The sequence below is a fragment of the Pteropus vampyrus genome, unplaced genomic scaffold (assembly GCF_000151845.1).
Source record: "Pteropus vampyrus isolate Shadow unplaced genomic scaffold, Pvam_2.0 Scaffold260, whole genome shotgun sequence".
In the NCBI taxonomy this organism is placed as follows: domain Eukaryota; kingdom Metazoa; phylum Chordata; class Mammalia; order Chiroptera; family Pteropodidae; genus Pteropus; species Pteropus vampyrus.
In genome coordinates, this window is record NW_011889041.1 from 692,877 (window position 1) to 714,301 (window position 21,425).

Consider the following 21,425-nt stretch of genomic DNA (forward strand, 5'->3'; position numbering starts at 1 on the left):
TGACTTATTTCACTTAGCATAATACCGTCTAGGTCCATCCATGTTGTCACAAATGGCAAGATTTCATTCTTTATTATGGCTGAGTAATATTTCATTGTATATACATACCACATCTTCATCTGTTCATTGTTGAGGGACATTAGGTTGCTTCCATATCTTGGCTATTGTAAATAATGCCTTGATGAACAATGAGGTGCATATCTTTTTATATTAGTGTTTTGGATTTCTTCGTATTCCAGAAACCTGCATCAAGGCCTACTATGTGCCAAGCACAGCTAGGTAGTGATAATAGAAACCTGAATAGGATTCCTAGTTCTCGAGGAGATTACAGTTCAAAAGAAGAGGCAAATCAATCCAGTGATATTCATAGAGTATTTATGGAAGTTCCTGGGGGGAGCACTTACAACTAGGGATAAAGAGCGTTAGAGAAGGCCTCCCTTTCGAACTTTCAAGGGTGAATAAGAGCCAAACTCAGGATGGTGGGAGGTAGGTCACATGGAAGAGGTGGTATGTAGAGAGGCTAGGGCATTGGCTCTAGCATGAGCAAATAGCTAAGAAATAGCCGTGTTGTTGGACATTTCTGGAACAGGTAGTGGAAAAAGATGAGATTGAAGATATAATAAAGGAGTAGATTTCATAGGACCTTTTATAGCATGCTCAAATCTTCGCTTTTATTATGAAAGCAATAGGAAGCTACTGAAATATTTTAAAGAGGGGAGTGATATCTGTAGTCAGATATGTATTTTCTATAAAACATACTGACAGGGGCTATAGCAGGGAAGACACTAGAGGCAAGAGTACAGTTAGGGTGCATTTTCCAATTTAGAGAGACATTATTCTGCTGTTATCCTGAAATATGTAGCAGAGGTCTAATTTCAAAAAAATATTAAGCAAGTAAAATCATTAGGATATGATTGTTGATTTGCACGTAGAAAGGAGGATTGAGAGTTTAGGAGGAGTCTCAGGTTTACTACTTGGGTAGAGATGCAACCCCAGGATGAAGTATATGTGTAGGGAATGAGATGATGGGTTCACATGTAGCTTTTAGAATTTGAGGTGACTGTTTACACCCAGATGGAAACATTCAAGAGGCAGTTGGAAACCTGGGCCCATGGCCAGGGATGAGTTCATCGACAGTCAGACATATGGTAATTTGAATTTGAAATCCAAATATGAGATGAGGAGAGGAGCTTGAGTACCTCAAGTGAAAGTAAAGCCAAACATAAGGCCCGTGTGGCCAGGCAGCCCATTTGCTCAGAGCTGTTAGGAATGTAGGGCCAAACTTGCACAGGGCTTATGTATGGTTCCCATCTCTACCTCTTTCTCCTCATTCTTGCTGTTGACATGCATCTGCTCACTCAGAGAACTCAAGGGACCTCTAATCAGCAAATTAAAGTTTACATTATCCTTTCTGAAGCAGTTGACAGATAACCTTTTCCACTTTCTCTCTTCCTTTAAACTTTGGGGACAGAATTATTCTGGGCTCATTTCTATCTCTCTGATCACATTTGTTCTATCTCTCTTTCCTCTCCTCATCACTTAAATATAAGTACTCTCTGTGATTCTTTATGGCCTCCTTCTCTGGTATTTCTGTGCTTTTTCCTTTAGCAGTCTCATCACGGACCTTGACTCCCAGTGCTTTATGCCTAGTTATAGTCTGTGTTCAGAGTCCCCTCCAATTCTAGCTTTGCTGTTTCTTTCTGTATGAGTGTCCTGAAAGCACTTTTCAAAGTCTTGAATTCCCAAACGGACTCTCCTTTGCTCTTAAACTTGATCCTACTTTTGCCTGTGAATTCCATTAATTACCTAAGCTTAAAAACTTTGGGTACTTCTCTCTTCAAGTCTATTGTTTTTTGTTCTTGCCCTCTCAAGCAGTGATGTCCAGGAGAACATTCTGTGATGATGGAAATGTTCTGCGATCTGCTCTGTCCAACATGGTAGCAACTACCAGTCACATCTGGGTACTTTGCACTTGAAATATGGCTCGTACAACTGAGGAATTGAAATTTTAATTTTTTTTTATTTTAATCAATTTAAACTTAAAAGCCACATGTAGTCAATAGCTACCATATTGGACAGTACAGCTTTAGATAGTTAGTCATCAAGCTTTGTGGACTCTTCCCAACTCCGTAATCCATTCTTCTTGCCCGTCCCAGAGAGGCCCTCTCTACTTTATACTGCAGAAGTTGCCCCTAGCTTGTGTTTCTGCTTCATTTTCCCCCATTGAATTTATCCCACATGGAGTTACAGATTTAGCCTTCCATAACACAGCTCTGAGCACATCAACCTTTTACTCAGAAATTTTGAATGACTCGCTATTGCCGCAAGATAAAATGTAAACCCCTTAGCCTGGGGTTTTGAGGCCTTTAGTGCTGTTACTATTTATTCCCCCAAACACATTCTCAAACTGGATGGGACCCTCCTTTCCCCCTCTGATGTTTCTACCCCCACCTTTGTTCCTTCTGTTCATTCTGCAGGGAAATGTTCTCCCTCTCCACTTCTGCATTCCCAAATCCACATTTTCTTCAGGACCCTACCTCATGGCTACTACCATTGGGCTGACCCTCATTTTCCTCCCCAGTTATCCCTCCTCTCAACTTCCAATAGTAGTTTTTTTTTGTTTTTTGTTTTTTGTTTTTGCTCACCATTGTTACTTATCACTTCTTGCCTTAGACTAAGAGATCCTTGTGAGTAAGCTCTGTGTTTGTTTGATTTTTGTGTTTTCACAAAACATAGCAAGACTTTTTTGGATTTGTTAGATGTTAAGTAACTTTTATTGAATTAACAAAGAAATATGACAGTTTTGAGTCAAGATCTACTGAAATGGAGGTCCTTAATTATCTTTTTACCTGGAGTAGGAATGGTCCTGAAGGTTTTCTGTTGTTTGTCTTTATTTGTTTTTGTTTTCTGGTGGTAGTGAGGTGTTGCACAAAGCCTAGCAGTGGAGATTAAAGGTGAACTCAGGCTAAGGGCAGAGGGTTACAGGATCAGGACCCAGGCCAGTTATTATGAACATATGCTCGAGGGTTTATTTCAAGACTGAATTTGTATTATCCTGACCCGCTGATGATTTTGCTAATGCCACTTTATAACTGGCTTTATTCTAGAATTCTGGAGTATGTTTATAATGATGAAAAGTTTACTCTGTCCAATTTAACTTTGTCTTACTGTAAGTCATTTTTTTTCATATTGGAAATCTATTATGTAGTTCTACTGAGTATAACTGAAGCCTTCAATCCTCCAGGCTCTGCAAGGACAGATATCAAGTCAGCAGGTTGCTGTAGAAAAACTGAAAAAGACGGCTGAAGTACTTCTAGATGCCAGGGGATCTTTACTTCCAGCCAAGAATGATATCCAGAAAACACTGAGTAAGTGTTCATTTCCTTGTTTCCTCTCTCTCAAGTAAATTCTAAATAAAGGTATTCTAATAGGTATGGAGAAAAGGTTTATTAGTATGTATTGTGTTACTTGTGTCCTTTTCCTGTGAAATGTTGCTTCTCAATCTGGGAGAAGGCATGCCTCTTTGGCAGATACATTAGAATCTCCAGAGTGGGGGCTGTGTGGTTTGCAAAGAGTATATTTAAATTTTAATTGTATATTTAGACAATGTAACAAAAACTCTTTATGTAATATTCACCACAGAAAGCAGAACTTAACAAGACACTCTTGGGTGGTGGGATCCGACAGAGCTAGACTCTCAGCCTGTGACAGGCCAAAATAGACTCTTGATGGGATCTGTCTCTATCAAAAGCGGGAGCATGGGTTTAAAAGCTTGGTAGATGTGCTTTGAGCAGTGTTCCCACTCTTTCATTTTTCAGAAGTCTCTGAGTGGTCTCACAGGGTTCCAGCTACCCTAGGTATTCAGTGACACTAGAAACTCATATCGAATTACAGTGTTTTTGTGTTCTCTCACATTTCTTGGGAGAAGAGATATTGTGTGTTATTCTTTGTATCTACTCACATTTTTGGTTTATACTAAACACACAGTGTATTATCAGTAAACATTGTTTACTGTCTTATTATATTTTTTTGTTTTGACTTTGCTGCTTTTCATGATATTTAATGTGTGGTTTGAGGTTATTATATATCCTTATGTATGAAATAAAAACAACACAGCAGATGATTGGACATGTGTTTCACTCCAAAGGGAACATAAATTAAAATCTGAGTAGAAATTTTAAATAAAGAGAGGAATGAAACTCTGCTGTTCTAAAACCACTCTGTAGAAGAGAAACCTTTTTTTCCTTTCTTACAGACATCCAAACGCTTTTGATCATGTACCCTCATATAGGCACATGTTTATAAATTACATACACATATTATCTATCATGTTACGTGTCTTATAATTATAAAACACAAAAATAAAAAATTTAGAGTATAAGATAAAAATATGAATGAAAGTCCTAACATTTTTTCCTGTATCCCAATGCACCATCTTAACATCTCACATCAGCAACCCTGCTGTAAAGACTTGGGCATAGGGATTTGGAGGAGAAAGAAAGACTATGTTATATGTATTTCTGTTATTTCGAAGAAGCGTTTTTCCCATTGTTAATCTTGCGCACTTTCGCTTTTATTTGTTTACAATCCATGTATTACATTATTTTAAGACTTTAACACTTCTCTTTGGCATAATTTTCTAGGAATATGTGTAAGTATATTTAAGATATAGAGGAGTTTCTCTGAGATCTAACTGACTTCTAAGAAAATCAGCCGCCTCCAAATAACATTCTTAATACATTTTGTTGTGTACTTTTTTCTAAAATAATTTTTAATTACTAAAATCAAGAATTTACTTGAATGACAACATTTTATCACTGAGAAGTCCAGCAAGACCAGTGACACTCAAAATGTGTTCATTTTATTAAAATAGCTTAGGAAATCACTTACTGTGGTTAAACAGATAGTTAATGTGACTCTCTTGATGCACAGGTTGCCCATTTGAGAAGCAGCTCACCTGTCAATGGCGACCTGCAATTTAGAGCATCTGCTCTTGTGACTTTCGAATTATGGTTCATATTTGAACCGACTGCTTAATTTTTCTGCCGATAGCATCATGGTGTTTGTTAAATGCCATCCCCCTCTCCTATCAGCATTCTCAGGGGCTTCATTGAGTTTTAATGACAGAAGCACGATTGTCTCTTTCAGTCATCTGAACTGTAACATCTCACTTCAGTGAAAATTTGTCAAACTCTTTTCTCATGATACAGTATTAGAACAATCAAAAAGAAATATTGTTTGTTTATATAAATTATGTTCCCTGGGCCATAGACAAGCATGCGATATTTCATTTTTATAGAGATGTTTCAGGTCCAAACTTTCTTCTAGTGAAGCAGTGTATTAGACTAAAACATTCAGAAATAATTAAAATACTTTTTGAATTCTTGGAAAACAAGTGATGAATTAAAATAAAAAACAATTAAAAACAGATTTTGAATGTGTGTGGTGGGGGGAGAGAGAAGAGAGGAAAAGAGAGAGAGAGAGAGAGAGAGAGAAATAGGTTAAAAATCATTGTTCTTGGAACTTCTCATTAGTCTGCAGTATGGAATGTAGGATGTTAAAATATAGAGCTTTACAATCCAACTTGTTTAGCATCTTAAGGGTTCAGAATCGAAAGAGTAGTTAATTTCATCTGAGATAGGTTAACCTGTTAATCTTGTTAATTTTTCCTTTTCCTCTGCTATTAAACATAAATTCTGTTTGTTTTAAAACTATAATCTCAGCCTTTCCTATTTTAAGTGGATTTTCATTGTTGTATATTTTCTCAACACATATGCATTTGTGAATTTTTGTGCATTTGAGTACTTTATTTAGGATGTGAAGGATGACAAAAGCTTAATTTATACCAGAGAGAGAAAAAGAGAGAATTTTTATATGTAAGAGTTAAATCTTGACAATTCTTTATGACTGTGTTTTGTTTCCTAAGAATATCTGTGCATGACTGTCAACTTGTCCCCCTGCCCCCATACAGTTATCAATAAGTATGGCTAATTTAAAATGTCAGATTGGGAACTGGGATTTACTCCAAGGTTTTGCTGTTTGAACTGCTTCATCTCTCTTGGATAATTCAAATGTTTATGTATCCAAAAATCTCCTTTTAAATGCAGATGATATACATATTAACTATTTTTAAACAAATATATATATTTTTCATTTTCCATTGTAGTCTTTTCTTTCTTTTTTAAGATTTTAGATGATGCTCTGAATATGCATTATGAATTTATCATTTACACTTTTTTCTTTTTCCAATTTTGGTGTAGAAATTTTAGGATTCACCTTAGTGTGTGTTTTAAAAGCAATAGGGTAAAGATAACTTTGCTTAACATTTTCTGATGTTTTTGGACTAGATGATATTGTTGGGAGATACGATGATCTATCCAAGTCCGTTAATGAGAGAAATGAAAAACTCCAGATAACCCTGACCCGCTCACTGAGTGTGCAGGATGGCCTGGATGAAATGCTGGACTGGATGGGAGGTGTGGAAAGCTCTCTGAAAGAACAAGGTCAAGTGCCCTTAAACTCTGCTGCTCTTCAGGATATCATCAGTAAAAACATTGTAAGTGACATATTAAATAGAAAAATAATCTCACTTCTAGATTAAAAAAGAAGAGTTTAATAAGCTCCAGGGATAGGTAGATTTAAGATAAATTTAAGAATATAGAAAAAGAGACGTTTTCTGAATATAACTGTGGAAAGCAGTGCTTGCACAAAGGCAAATGTATAAAATGGTTTTTCTCTGATGAAGTATGGAAAGAGCTCTGTATATTTTTTCATGAATAATATTCACTACAGAGGGTTTACACATACATTAGTCCTATCTTGTTTATCCTTGCTTCAGCCAGCTGCACGAGGTTAATCTGATCAATCTTGTTGTTGTCTAGCCTTTTAAAAATTAGGACCATGGATAATCCCCAGACTCCATTAGATCCCAGGAGTTGCTGGGTAGCAGCCACCTCCTGCCTCGCTCAGGCAACCAGCCAGCTGTTCTTCACTCTCCCTTGAAGAGATTTGGGATGGGATTCCTCAAGGGACAGATCAAACTTGTCAGTCAGTCCCAGCCATTAACTTTCCTTAGTCACAGGTTGTTCAAGCTTGTTGTTATGAATAGTGATTCTTTAAAACTCTGGGGCATTATTTGTAAACATCATTATAAAACATTTGCAATATTTGGTTCATTTCAGATGTTGGAACAGGATATTGCAAGTCGTCAGAGCAGTATAAATGCCATGAATGAAAAAGTGAAGAAGTTTATGGAAACAACAGACCCATCCACCGCATCCTCACTGCAAGCCAAAATGAAGGACTTGTCTGTTCGGTTTTCAGAAGCAAGTCATAAACACAAACAAAAACTTGCCAAAATGGAGGAGCTAAAAACCAAAGTAGAACTGTTTGAGAACCTCTCAGAAAAGCTTCAGACATTTTTAGAGACAAAAACTCAGGCTCTTACTGAGGCAGATGTGCCAGGAAAAGATGTTACTGAATTGTCTCAGTATATGCAGGTATGTCTTCCTTAATAGTCACAAGTCTGATCAAGCATATTATCAGTTAAGACAAACTCATACATTTACTGTCAAAATTATAATTAGCCGTCATCATTTTAATTGCTGATGGGTTAGTAAAGGTCTACACTTTCCTCCTTTGAAAATCGCAAACCTCAACTTCTTGAAGCCTTCGCTCATTGATTAGAAATGGACACATCTCATATACATATACTTTCCAAAGACCACGGATGATATAAGTATCTTAGGTGCCAGAACTCACAAAGAAACAGAATGTGAAGAGTGCATTTTTAAATTAAATGAAGTTTACTGTGTTCTCTTTTGAATAGCCTGCCTGCATGTTTATTTATATTTGGAGTAATGACCATAGGCAGGATTATTCTTATGTGAGATTCTGGTCACATACCCACCTCTTGATAAAATGCCATTTGAAGATCTAGCAACATCTTATACTGATTAAATATCTAAATGCTTTGTAGGAATCAACTTCTGAATTATTAGAACACAAGAAAGATCTTGAAGTTTTGCAGAGTCTCTTGAAGGAGATATCCAACCATGGCCTGCCAGGTGATAAGGCTCTGGTTTTTGAAAAAACAAATAATTTGTCAAAGAAATTCAAAGAAATGGAGGATACCATCAAAGAAAAGTAAGCACAACTTAAGAAATTGGATTTTATTCTACTTGATACTAATTAGAATAAATTATGTTTATTTACATATGTAGATACCTAAAACAATTTTGAAAACTTGAGAATAAGCATAGGGTTACTTTATAAGTGCTTTTATATTGACACATTTTTTTTTTGTTACTAAAATTAAGTGTATTTTTGTTAAAATATTTAGAAGGGAACTTCAAGACTTCTTACATAAAAATAGAAAGCATAATATAAGAAAAGTGGTGGTGGTAATAGTCCATTACTGAAAATAACCTAAACTTAATATTGTGTCTCAATCCTTTGGCAGATGCTGCATTTTTATTTGCAAAGGCCAAAATAACCTTGAAAGATAGCTGTGGTTCATTGCTTTCTGGGCTTAATCAGAAGCTTTTTTTTTTTTCTTTGTAAAATAGTTATACTTTTTAAAATGTTATAGATAAGACATGACTCCATGAGTAAACAAGATAAGAAACAAGAGAATGAACCTATGTTGAGCTAAAAAGCTATACAGGGATAAGCCTTGTAACTGAACTTTTATATTTCTGATCTCATGTTAGTTTAGAATATAAAGTACATCTAGTTTTGCTAAAGTTTATATGGAAGACTCCCAAAAGATAGAAAATAGTTCCTTCTCTTTCAGCTGTTCTTTACTTCTTCATAATTTTCTACCTAAAACTTTTGAGTGCTGTCTATACTACTCACAGAGCTACATTTTCCATCTTGTCATGTAATATTTAATTTAAATATTGCACAGAAGAAATAGTCTTGATCTTCCTAGGTAAACTCTAGGTTTTTCTTCTTTCGAATGGATTCAATTTTAAAACTACATAGTCATCAGTAATTAATCCAGCTGCAGTGGACTCTTACGTGCCAATATTCCACACACTTGCACATGTGCACATGTCATCCACATGTCATCCCGGTTCCAAATATAACTGTCTTCACAACTGTTCATGTTCTGGGCATGTGCCCTCCCTCCATGGTGCTGAGGTACAGAAAATTCATATAGTTAACTGTAGAGCTTCCTGAGTATCTATGTGGGAGGCACCCATTAAACTTTTCGGTTACTAGGTCTCACCTCGTTTTTTGGGAACTGAAATCTGTTCTTTAAAGCTCTTGGCTTTATCCATTCACTAAAGTGCCTGTAGTATAGCATGGCTACCACTAGGTGGCGTAGTTTTCATGTCGGTGATGTGCGACTTTCCCTTCTGGTTCTGTGCCTGCTGGCAGAAAGCACCACATAAAGTGGACAGATCAAAGCTCGCTGAATCTAAATAATGTTAAAACTGTTTATATAGGCTTAGAGTTGATGTCGTTTTATAGAGTGCCTTTACATATGGATTACAGATTTCTTTACTTGTTTCTTTATCTGCAGACCTTGCCTCTGGGGAATAAATAAATAGTTTTTTAGCTGGTTTTACTTACCACCTATGAAACCTTTCCTCCTGTATCAAAGAGCTAGAATGTACGTGGGGGAAATTTTTTTCCCTTAATATTAAGCCTGATATGAGAATAATTATTTATTAGTAATTAGTCCTTTGGAGCATCTCCTTTCTGTGCCTTAAATCTGTCACTGATTTTTATTATCTAGAAAAGAAGCTGTATCTTCTTGTCAAGAACAGATGGATGCTTTCCAAGTGCTTGTTAAATCATTAAAGTCATGGATAAAAGAAACAATGGAAAGAGTTCCCATTGTGCAGCCTTCTTTTGGTGCAGAAGATTTAGGAAAATCTTTGGAAGAAACTAAGGTGAATCATTGTACCTGATACGAATTTCTCCTTTGCCTGTGTCAGTAATGAGAGGTTAAAAGACTAATTGTGGTTTCCTTTTATTTAATATCACGTAAGTTAGATCCTTATGTATGTACAATATATTTTGGTGATATCTGAAAATCAAGATGTGGGATTAACTGATCCTTTTGAGGAAGAACACAAACTTTCAGTTAATTTGCTTTTTTAAAAAGAGATGTATTAGTGAGCTGCTGGCTGTTCTAATATCCAAATTTCCTTCCCCACCTAGTCTCTACTTAAGTTATTTTTCTACCATTTTTCATAATATTAAGTAGAAGATCCATCTCTTCAACTTGGCGTTTTACTATAGTTTTGATATATCACTATAACCAGTATTTGAAGATAGAAGTTAATGGAACATCTACAAATAGTGTGCAAGTCTTTTTGTCATCTGACATATGACCAGTTATGCCAATTTTTCCACTCCAAATTTGTGGGGGTGTGTGTTTTTAAAAATTAATTGAAATTTTGATGTTTAAAACTCACTATTAAATGGAATTCTGAATTCCTATTTTTTAATTGTTTCTAGTACTTTTCTTCTTGTAACTTGACTATTACCTAGTACAGTTTTCCAGACTTACAGTTGACAGTTGCTTTGGAACCTATGGCAGCTGGGAATAGCCTGACTTCCACTGTGGCTAGGGGCAGAATGCAGGATGGACCATACTTCACTTCTCACTGCTAACAGTGTTAACAGTCACCTGGGCTGTTGGAACAAATAGAGATGGTGCTGTTTTCTTTCACCCGCTACCCCACAAATCGGGACCCACAATCATCATTGTTTTGAGATATGTTTAAGAAATTGGACTATAATGTGTTACTTTGAAAATATGACGAAGGTTGAAAAATAATGTGTTTTTATACCTCAAGAAATTACAAGAAGAGTGGAGTTTAAAAACACCAGAGATTCAGAAAGTAAACAACAGTGGCATCTCACTGTGTAACCTAATAAGTGCTGTGACTACCCCTGCAAAGGCAATAGCAGCGGTTAAATCAGGTATGTGCTTTATTTACGCTCATGGCACAAAGACCATAAGAATTGGGCCCGTTCATGTTAATTTTGTGTATCTTATTTTTTAAATTTTAAATTAATGCATAAAATAATCAGAAATACAAAGGGAAAGTGACAAGAAAGATGGCATCTATAAACACACTAAAAGCTGCCATGGAAATGTATCAGTACTAGTCAAATTTCAAATCTCTCTTATGTTTTATTAAAGACTGCAAGTAAAATGTAGCCAAATTAATATGTAGGAATAAGGAGCATTACACTGAGGAAAGAGAAAGATCAGATTCTAATTTGTTTGTTTTTTACCTTGATTAATGGAGATGTTGAAATTGTATTTGAAATATTTGATAAAGAAATGGGTCTGGGCTCTTGGGAAAGAAGTGAGAGTAGGGAACAGGTTATTTTCTGTAGCGTGGACCTCTCATTTTATTCCCATCTACTTTTATAACTTACACTATTCCCAAAGGAAACAATTATATGTGAACCAGTATATCTAAATCACAATCCTAGTCATGGTCGAACCACTTTTCTCAACAGAAAGGGAGAGTCATGTATAAATAATGATTCTAAAATTAATTTAAATTGTGGGTATAGTTTTAATTTTGAAACATATTTATATTGTCAATGTGAGGGCTTTTTGTTGTTGTTGTTATTTTTTTTTAATTGCAAGGATAGACAGAAGGCAGATCTCATCTCTTTATTCTGAGAGTTTCTGAATATCCTCTGTGGTTTATCTGCTCTCTCCAGCCCCTTCCCCCATCTGCCCCCCCACCCCCACAGCTGTCCCTATTGTGAGACTGATGTTCCAGCTGGGCCTCTCTCAACCATTTATTCCGCTCTATTAATCCCATTTCAGGGAATACTCATATTATATGTGGTGTGATGATCTTTCCTTTCTCTCCTAATCAGATTTCCTGAAATGTCAAGTTTTTTTTTTAAGAAAAGGAATTCTGTTGTTTTTAGTTCTTTATATCCACTATATATTTGCAATAAGTAAAAATTATTTTTTTCTATTCTTGATAACTTCTAAACATGGTAGGAATTAATCTTGAGTATCTATAAGATATTTTTGTTTCTATCTGAAATGCCATTGTGTATGATTTTTGAAAAAGGGACGAAACTTAGATTAAGATTCAGATATTTAAATGTTTTTGTTTGTTTAGGCTTGTTCCCGTGTGGTTAGTTTTGGGAAGTATCTTTGTGTTTTAGATAGGTAGCCAATGCATACTCAAATAAGAAAATCTAATTATTAGTTTAGTATTCTGATCATGAAAAAGATACCAATGCTAGATGTTTATATAATTATAGAGAAATAAGAATTACTACTCACTGAGCAGTTCCTATTTTCTAGGCAATAGATTAACTGTTTTTAATTCCTACAGTGGTCTCATAGGAAGGTATTATCCCCATCACTTTAGTCAAGTGGTAATTAATTTGCTCAGTCACACAGCTAGTAATTAGTGAGGCTGGGATTTAAATTCAGGTGAGTCATATGACAGAGCTTAGGCACTCTTAACCATTGTGCTTTCTTCTTTGTGTTCATTTAATGTGAGTTTCGTCATAGGTTTTTTTTCTTTAACTTTTAACTTCTTTCATGTATTTTTAATCTTCTGCCTCCATTAAATCCATGATAACACCGTGTACCTATACCAGACAATTTTCATTTCCTTAAGTAAGATAGAAATTTTTTTGTCTGTCAGTCATTTGTGCTTAATGCAACACATATGAGTGACTTCTGAGCTTCAGAGACTTCGTCACTAAAATAATTTTACCAATAAAGAAACTTTATCACAAAATTGTTTAATAAATTTATAATTAATGAGTAATGTATGTAATCTAAATTTACTGAAACTTTTTTAAAGAGATCATGTTACTACTTTAAGAATAAATTTTATAAAGAAGAGAGGATATAACTTTATTTTTAAATTTTGGACCTTTGAAATTTAATTAATATTTTACATTTTCAAATTAATAATAACGTGTTTAAATGATTACTGCTTACAGGGGTTTGATTTAATGTCATCTATTATTAATGTATAGAAATACTATGGAAATCTATGATTACTTCGGTGTTAATATTTTTGCAGGTGGAGTAATATTAAATGGTGAAGGAACAGCCACAGATACTCAGGAAATTTTGGCAAATAAAGGTGATGTTAATTTTAAGTCTTTAATGATTAGGATAATTTGGTATTCCTTTTTGAGAGAGAAAATCTTATTTATTTTTTACTTTAAAGTTTATATATGTTTTTTAAAATTCAACAATGCATAACATTTATTCATATATTTTTCATTTCTACTGTAATATCACCGTTGAGTAAAAAAAAAAAAAAAAAAAAGACCTATCTCTGCCCTCATGGAGCTTACGGTGTACTGGGAAAAGAGACAGTAATGATTTTCACTTACCTATAAGCCCAGAGACTAACATCTCAGCAATTGGTTCCAGGTTTCCTTCATAAATTATCAGAGGATGCATTTCTCTCTGCCAATTGCATTAAATAAGAGCTTCCTTAACTTTTTTTTTTTTTTGGTGCTTTAAACTTTATTTTTTTATTTTAATTTTCTTCAATTACAGTTGATATTCAATATTATTTTGTATTAGTTTCAGGTATGCAACACAGTGGTTAGACATTTATAGAATTTACGAAGTGATCTCCCTGATAAATCTAGTACCCACCGGCACCATACAATTGAGAGAGAAAATCTTTTTAGAGGTGAATAGTAGTTATAATGAAATTTCAAACTAGAAATCAAGTGGTATTAACATAATAGTCTCATTCTCCATAGATGTCATATTTATGTAACATTCATGTAATTTTGTTCATCCGAAATTAGTGAAATCCTCAGTTTGGCATTTGCTTATGTTTCCTTCTTTTTGGTTAATTTGAGATATTTTGTCACTTGGGATATTATTTGAGCTATTTTCTTGAGTTTGATGCTTGAGGAATTAAGTAATATTTCATGGTTTTGGTTTTTTGATCTAGTTAAAATATCTGTTTTATTTCGCTTGTATTGTGCAATGCTCCTAAATTATTTGTCATTAAATAGCATTATAAGATGATCTAACCTTTTACTTCTAAAAATCCTGTGACTTAATCATGGTAGGCTAATATTGACAAAATTAAAGGAAATGTCGTGTAAAGCACTTCTATTTCTAGAGCTGTACTCTAGACATCTTGAAAATGTGTCAGTATAATCATTTTCCTTACTCTTAGGATTAACATCTATTAAAAAGGATATGACTGACATAAGCCATGGTTATGAAGATCTTGGCCTGTTACTTAAGGACAAAATAGCTGAGCTAAATACTAAACTCACCAAATTGCAAAAGGCTCAGGAGGAATCAAGTGCAATGATGCAGTGGTTACAGAAGATGAACAAAACTGCAACAAAATGGCATCAAGCTCCTACACCTACAGATACTGAAGCTGTGAAGACTCAAGTTGAGCAGAATAAGGTATACTCTGTGGATGTATTTACTGAAGACATGGAAGAGAACTGATTAGTGTTTAGAACTGAGCTCTGGTGGTCAGGAGCCCTGTTCTGATTTCTTGCCCTATAATCTTCAGCAAATAATTTGCCAGTTTTGTTTAGTGTGCCTTTCTGTAGAGATTGGTGATAGCAGTCACCTGTTTTTGCACACAGACATTATGAAGATGAGTGAACTGTTGGGTATAAGCAACTTTGCCACTTTTAAATCAATTTAAGTCTGGGATTTTAACCAGTCAACTACTGGAAATGATTTAAGAGCTAAGAGTATTAGGGATCTGTTCTGTCAAGTATAAAATAGGGGAGCTCATGCTTTCCCTTTCTTTAATAGACAATATTTCTTTCTACAACTGTCAAAGTTGGGAAGATGGTTTTACATTGTGGCAATCATCAAAAATGTCTGCAAATTGCTAACCTATATTTGAACTCTATATTGTGTCATCCAGAAAAGTCCTTATTCACTAGTTGATTCTCAAATCTGGCAGCCTTTATCAAGACTGATTTTCTTAGTGATTTCAATCTTACTGATGTCATCTTCCAATTTTCCAAAGGGATTTGTTTGAGAATAATATGAGACACTTCCCAAGTAATAGGGATAAGAGTCATTATCTCCATAGCTACAGTGTTTCTCTTTTCAATTCCTTTATTAGATAGTTGAAGACTGCTAAGAAGAGGAAAACAAAATAATTAACTGCTGATTCCAGGTCCTCACCCACTTCAGCATTTAACAGTGGATTTTCTCCTCTTTTGGTTATACTAGAGAAAAAAATTCTCTATCATAATTGTGTTTTTGTCTTATGATATTGACATACTTTAGTGTACTTACTCTGTTATTTTTTTCTTTGTTAGTCATTTGAGGCAGAACTGAAGCAAAATGTAAACAAAGTACAGGAGTTGAAAGACAAATTGACGGAGCTGTTGGAGGAGAACCCGGATACTCCTGAGGCCCCCAAATGGAAACGGATGTTGACAGAAATAGGTATGTTATGTTACTTAAACCAGACACCATGAACAGAACCTCATTTTTTTTTATCATCATCATCTTTATATAAAAAAAAAAATTATCCAACAGCCTCACTTATTTTGGGATTTCTTTAATGTTTCAGAATCTATTTTTACATATCTAAAAGTGCCATTTCAAATTATATTGTGCTGACTTGGTATATTTTGTGGGATTTTATTTATTTAATTTTTTGCCAAACACAGTAACTAAATTCATTTTTATGAAGAAGTTAAATACTAGTTAATAAAATACTGCGCATTGAGTAATATTTTCATTATTGTTTATTCTGTATATTATTAAACATCCTTTTAATTTATTTGGTAAAGGTTGGCTCCCTTCTCCTTCATGGAGTTCCTTCTGCGAGTTCTCCAGCCCTTTATGCTTTTCTCTTCCCCAGTCAGCATTACAAAGTAGCTCCCCACAGAAATCTGGTGGTATTGATTCTTTATCCAGAGTTATCTTCCCATATTGATTCTATCCCTACATAAATTATTCCTCATAGGTACAGAACTTTCTTCATGAGCCTTATTATCTTATCACCCCTTTTTCATTATTATAATAATAAGGAAAATGAGTATAAGGCAATGATACTAATTTTTTCTACTTCATAGTTTTGTTTGGAGAAGTCAGTGATTTAGTGTGTGTGTCCACTCAGATAAATAGTACCTGGCATATAGTAAGGGTTATGTGTTTGATATGATGATAGTAAGAATTATTTTACTTTAAGTCATTTCATTGTATTTAGCTAAAGATTATCTTTCCTTTAGAGCCACATATGCTGTGATAAATTTAGAAATCTATAAATATATTTTAGTTTGAAAAAGGTTATCCTAATGGATCTTAATATTCAAAGGTCTGTTTAATCCAACTAAGGGACTCCTGTTGCATTATAATGAATTTGTCCCTAATTCAGTGGCTCTTACCTGGGATGTCAGAATTCATTAGGGAAGTATTATCAAGACATTTTAGAATAGGGGTGAGAGTGAGGAGTGTGTATTTCAAAAAAGTTTCCTGATAAGATTTTGATATTTCTCACTCTCAATGTGTTGTTTTAGTTGCATTATTTTGTCAAATTGTGTTTGACTAGAATGTGCCATATAGAATGATGCCATTAGATAAGTTTTCATGATTGAGTTCTATTAAAATCAAACCATTAGTGTATTATGCTAGGTGAAAAAAATCCATCAGATCAACTAATTACACCCATCAGTGAATGTTTATTGAATGACTACTGTGTTCAAGTACTAGTTGATAACTCTTGGCTTTAGAAGCAGGCCATCTTAAGGGTAGGGAGAACAGGAAACGCTTCCTAGCAGAGGATAAAATCCAAAGGAATTGTGAAGGAAGGGTAGAGATGGGATACATGGAGAGATGGTATACATGGGATATATGGAGAGCATGTCAGGTGTGGCGCCTGTGTGAGCAGAAGCTTGTTCGGGTGATAGTGGTTAAGATCAACAGGGCTAGGTTAGAGATTTCATCTCGAAAGTACAAACCCTTTAGGATTAGTAGACTAGGGCCAGTTCGTGGGAAGCTCTGAACATCAAGCAGAAGTCTGCAGATTTTATCATGTAGGTGGCGAGGGTTAGTTATTGAAGGATTTCAGCATAGAAGTGACATGTTTAAAAGGATTTTTTTTCGTAAAGGGAAATTAGTTTAGAACCAAATGGTTTGCAGCTGAGAAACACTAACAGCAAGGAAATCAGTTAGAAGACTGACAGTCTAGGTCTGTAGTTCTCACGCATGCTCCTGGAAGCAGCAGCAGCAGCAGCAGCAGCAACAGCATCTGGGAACTTGTTAAAAATGCAAAATCTCAGGCCCCACTTCAGACCTGCTGAATCAGAAACTCTGGAGTGGGGCCTGGCAACCTGTGTTAACAATTCCTCCAGGCGATTTTAATGCAGCTCAAGTTTGAGAATCAGTGGTCTGGGAAAACCACGATGGGACTGAAATGGACTGAGGGCATTGGAAATGTAAGGATAGGTTTAAAAATTAGGAGAGTCATGAAAGAACATTCTGAAAGATTGCATCTCAGTGACCTGGGAGTGAGGATAACCTTTGAAAGAAATCTAAAAGTCAAAAAAATCCACCAGTTTTGATAGGAATATAATGTTGAGTTTTATGTTGAGTTTAAAGGGTTAGTGAGAATTTCTAGTGTAACTTTAAGGACGATTGGGCATAGATATAAAAATTTGAGAGTCATTGGCCTTGAACTGATCATTGAAGATTTGATATTAAAGAAAATGATTAATGTTCATCATTCTGACAGGTCAGTTATAGTTGAATTAACAGAGTCTATAGGACTTCTAGAAGGATTGAGGGTGCTCAGGATCCTGTTTGCTTTAAGGAATATTTCATCCTCTACATTACCTTCTAAAATTAAATTCAAATTTACTTTTCTTTTACTTCAGTTGACATACAACCATCAGAATCATAAAATCTGTGTCAATAAATGCAAATACTTATCTTAGGTTAGACTTTAACCAACCATGAAAGATGAGTAGTAAAGATAGAATGATAGCCACTACATATTAAGTCACATCCTACAGTATTCATAGGTAACAAAGACCAGTTTTATCTTTTATCTTTTTCTTTTAGATTCCAGGTGGCAAGAACTCAATCAATTAACAGTTGACAGACAACAAAAACTCGAAGAATCCTCTAATAATCTAACTCAATTCCAGACCGTAGAGGCTCAGTTAAAACAGTGGCTTGTGGAAAAAGAACTGATGGTCAGTGTGCTTGGGCCCTTGTCAATTGACCCAAATATGCTAAACACACAAAGGCAGCAGGTGCAGGTGAGTATCACTCGACTTGACAAAAAAAATGTTTTCATTATAAGTATATTAGCTGTGGGCAGTATGTGCTTTAACTGCCTTGGAGTGTATTTGTAACGTTTCAGATGCTCATAAGATACAGGTCCTGAGGCTAGAGGGAAACCTCAGAGAACCAAAGCTGTGAGGCATCCCAGAGTAGTCTACTCAGTCCTTAACCATTTCAGTCATGCTGTGGCTTGTGCAGACCCTGTTATAAAGGGCCTTCTTAGAAGTATTAATGTGATTGTATAAGTGATAACATTTTTATGAGAAGGTGGTATATGCTTTTTATTGTTTAGAAATTAGTCCTTTGAGGTTTTATTTATTTTGATTGTGGTAGTAGGTAATGAAACTTATAAAACTCATGCCCTGACCGGGGTCGGGGGGAGCGGGCGGTGCGGAACTGGATAAGAAGAGGAGCAAGAATAAGGGAAGCAGAAACCTTGAACCCCAGAGGGTTAGTTAGACTACTCTAATTATAATTGCATAAATCCACAAGGGGAAAAAAATCCATAAAATTTAAGTCAGACGTAATAGGAGAAGCATGGTTGTTGTTTCAGTGAGTAGTAGTATTATATAGTATTTATATCTGAGTAGTAAGTAGTATTAGAGCAATGAGGCTGATTCTGCACTCGTAAAATACAAATTCATGTATGTTCTTAATCTGAGGAGAATGAAAACAAAAGCTATAAATAAACATTTAGGAGAAATAATTGCACCTAGTTTGGGTAGTCTCTCAGAGATAGATAAAATGTATTAAAAAAAGGAAATTTTTGGATCATTCATTTCATAATGAGAGCCGATGCTGAGCCTGGACATTCTGAGCAACATGATCCATTGGCTAAAACCATTACAATGAGAACGGTAAACGTCAATAAATCGTATGTTAAAAAAATTTTTTTGTAGATCAGTACACCATGAATGCATATATTCTATGAATATATGCATTCATGGTGTACTGATCTACAAAAATGAAATGCATGTTATCACTATGCATTTCATTTGGTGTAAAATGCTGTAGAATGTTTTTAAAAACCTACAAAGAGAAAAGTACAAGTAGGGAAAAATAAATTTGTTGTTAGTGTGATATGGACATGAACTTGTCCAATAGCAGTATTTCCTTTTGTATATGAAAATTCGTACGTAAATTTTTGTTCCTTTTTTCCAAACTACTGAAGATTTTTGCTCCCTTCATTTTTCCCTTTGGGGGATATGATTTTGGGCAAAATGTGATCTCTATGGAGCACTATAGCTCTTTGATTTACTTTAGGATAATTGCACTGCCTTCAAAATAAAAACTAGGAAAGTGGTGACAAAATAAAAAATGAGAACTAGATAAATAAGTAGCATTTCTGTCTCTTTAAAAACTTAAAGCTATGTTTTCTCTAATTAATTATCTGATAATTTGTGTTTGTTTACCCTCATTACTTCTTTACCTTAGATTCTGCTGCAAGAATTTGACACTCGGAAACCTCAGTATGAGCAGCTCACAGCAGCTGGTCAGGGGATTCTGAGCCGACCTGGTGAACACCCTTCTTTCCATGGGATTGTGAAAGAGCAACTGGCAGCTGTGACCCAAAAATGGGATAGCCTAACGGGACAGTTGAGTGACAGATGTGACTGGATTGACCAAGCCATTGTTAAAAGCACACAGTATCAAAGCCTGCTGAGAAGGCTTTCTGATAAACTGAGTGATTTGGATAATAAACTCAGCAGCAGTGTGGCTGTGAGCACACACCCCGATGCTATGAACCAACAATTGGAAATGGCCCAAAAAATGAAGCAGGAAGTAGAGCAGGAAATGAAGCAGATACAAGTGGCCCAGGCCCTCTGTGAGGATTTGTCAGCACTGGTTAAAGAGGAGTACTTGAAAGCAGAACTTAGTAGACAACTAGAAATTATCTTAAAATCATTTAAGGATATTGAACAAAAAGCAGGTTTGTTTATCTTCTTTTAACACATGTATTTCCTAGTAAAAGAAATCAGGCATTGCCTATTTCCAAGCCGTTGCCCGTGATCTGGGCCCCTGAAGAGAGTTTGCCCCCATTGAGAGCATAAGTGAAGAGGAGCTCACTCACACGAGCACAGAGAGCTGTTGTGTTCATGCTCTCACAGTGTTAGAGTAATTAATTCTACACAGATAATGGAGGGACGCCGATGGGAAAATCCACTTAATTAAGACCATTAAAATGTCAGGCATTCCAAATTGGTTTTTAAAAGATACAAATATTTTTGCTGTGTGACAGTCATATTTCACCAGGAAAAAAACAACAACAGATGAATACAGTTATTAAAAGGATTGCATCATTTTTTTCATCTGCAGTTATGTTGTCTAACTCTGTCATGGAAGCATTTCTGGAGAAATGTGTGAAAGAGAAGCATTTGGCACTATATTTCTCTCTTACCTACTGTGGCCACAATTCTGTGACAGATGTGCCAGTATTTGTCAGAGGCAGCAGTAGTGAGTAATTAGACTTCTGAAGAGCCTGCCAAAGAAAAGCACATTTGACTGCTGCATTTTTCCTGTTTGAAAAGTAACAAGGGTGCCTTGTACCTAGTCCATGCTCAATTTATGTTTTTTAATTGATCGAATTTGTTTATTGATCAAAGCAACTATTTAGGCTTGCTCTCTTATTTTGAAATGATATTAATCATAAATATTAGCTATTAAGATTATGGTTATTATTACTGTTGTGGATACTTTTATGTGACAGGTATTAAGCTAAGAACTTTACACACATACCATCATGTCACTTAATGGCCACAGCGGCTTCTATTGTTGCCAGTTTACATTTGGGGAAGAGAGGCTTAGAGGTTTAATCATTGGCCCAGGGTTTTCTGGCTCCTGAGAGATTGAGGTGGGATCCAAACCCATGCTGTCCCTAAGTGCTCCATTATATTGCCTTAATGATTCATAAAATTATAAAAGCGAAACAGTCATATTTCATAAGAGATGGACTGCTTAGCAGCACACTTAGAACTTTGAGCAGTTGTCACCTCCACATACTGGAATAGAGATGACTCTAGTACAGTGGGCAGTGTGTGTGACTGTCCTCTACCACCCTGCACCTTTGTGCAGTTTCACTTATCCCCATCATCTGTATTGGTCTCTCATCTCCTCTTTGCCTTGATTGTCTCTCTTCCTGTCGTCGTCCCTGCCTCTT

General features: G+C 35.4%; 1 protein-coding gene across 3 annotated transcripts in view; it reads left to right on the forward strand.

Moving 5' to 3' along the window:
* The window catches only part of DST (dystonin), a 417,658-nt gene that overhangs the window by 303,816 nt on the left and 92,417 nt on the right, over nt 1-21,425 (forward strand). For all 3 annotated transcript variants that reach the window (XM_023520357.1, XM_011375009.2, XM_011375010.2), the window contains 11 exons: nt 3,245-3,368; nt 6,348-6,556; nt 7,182-7,499; nt 7,979-8,145; nt 9,746-9,902; nt 10,815-10,941; nt 13,041-13,103; nt 14,169-14,410; nt 15,292-15,421; nt 18,044-18,243; nt 19,703-20,198. In XM_023520357.1, coding sequence (XP_023376125.1) covers nt 3,245-3,368; nt 6,348-6,556; nt 7,182-7,499; nt 7,979-8,145; nt 9,746-9,902; nt 10,815-10,941; nt 13,041-13,103; nt 14,169-14,410; nt 15,292-15,421; nt 18,044-18,243; nt 19,703-20,198 — 2,233 coding nt within the window. The remainder of the gene's footprint in view (nt 1-3,244; nt 3,369-6,347; nt 6,557-7,181; nt 7,500-7,978; nt 8,146-9,745; nt 9,903-10,814; nt 10,942-13,040; nt 13,104-14,168; nt 14,411-15,291; nt 15,422-18,043; nt 18,244-19,702; nt 20,199-21,425) is intronic.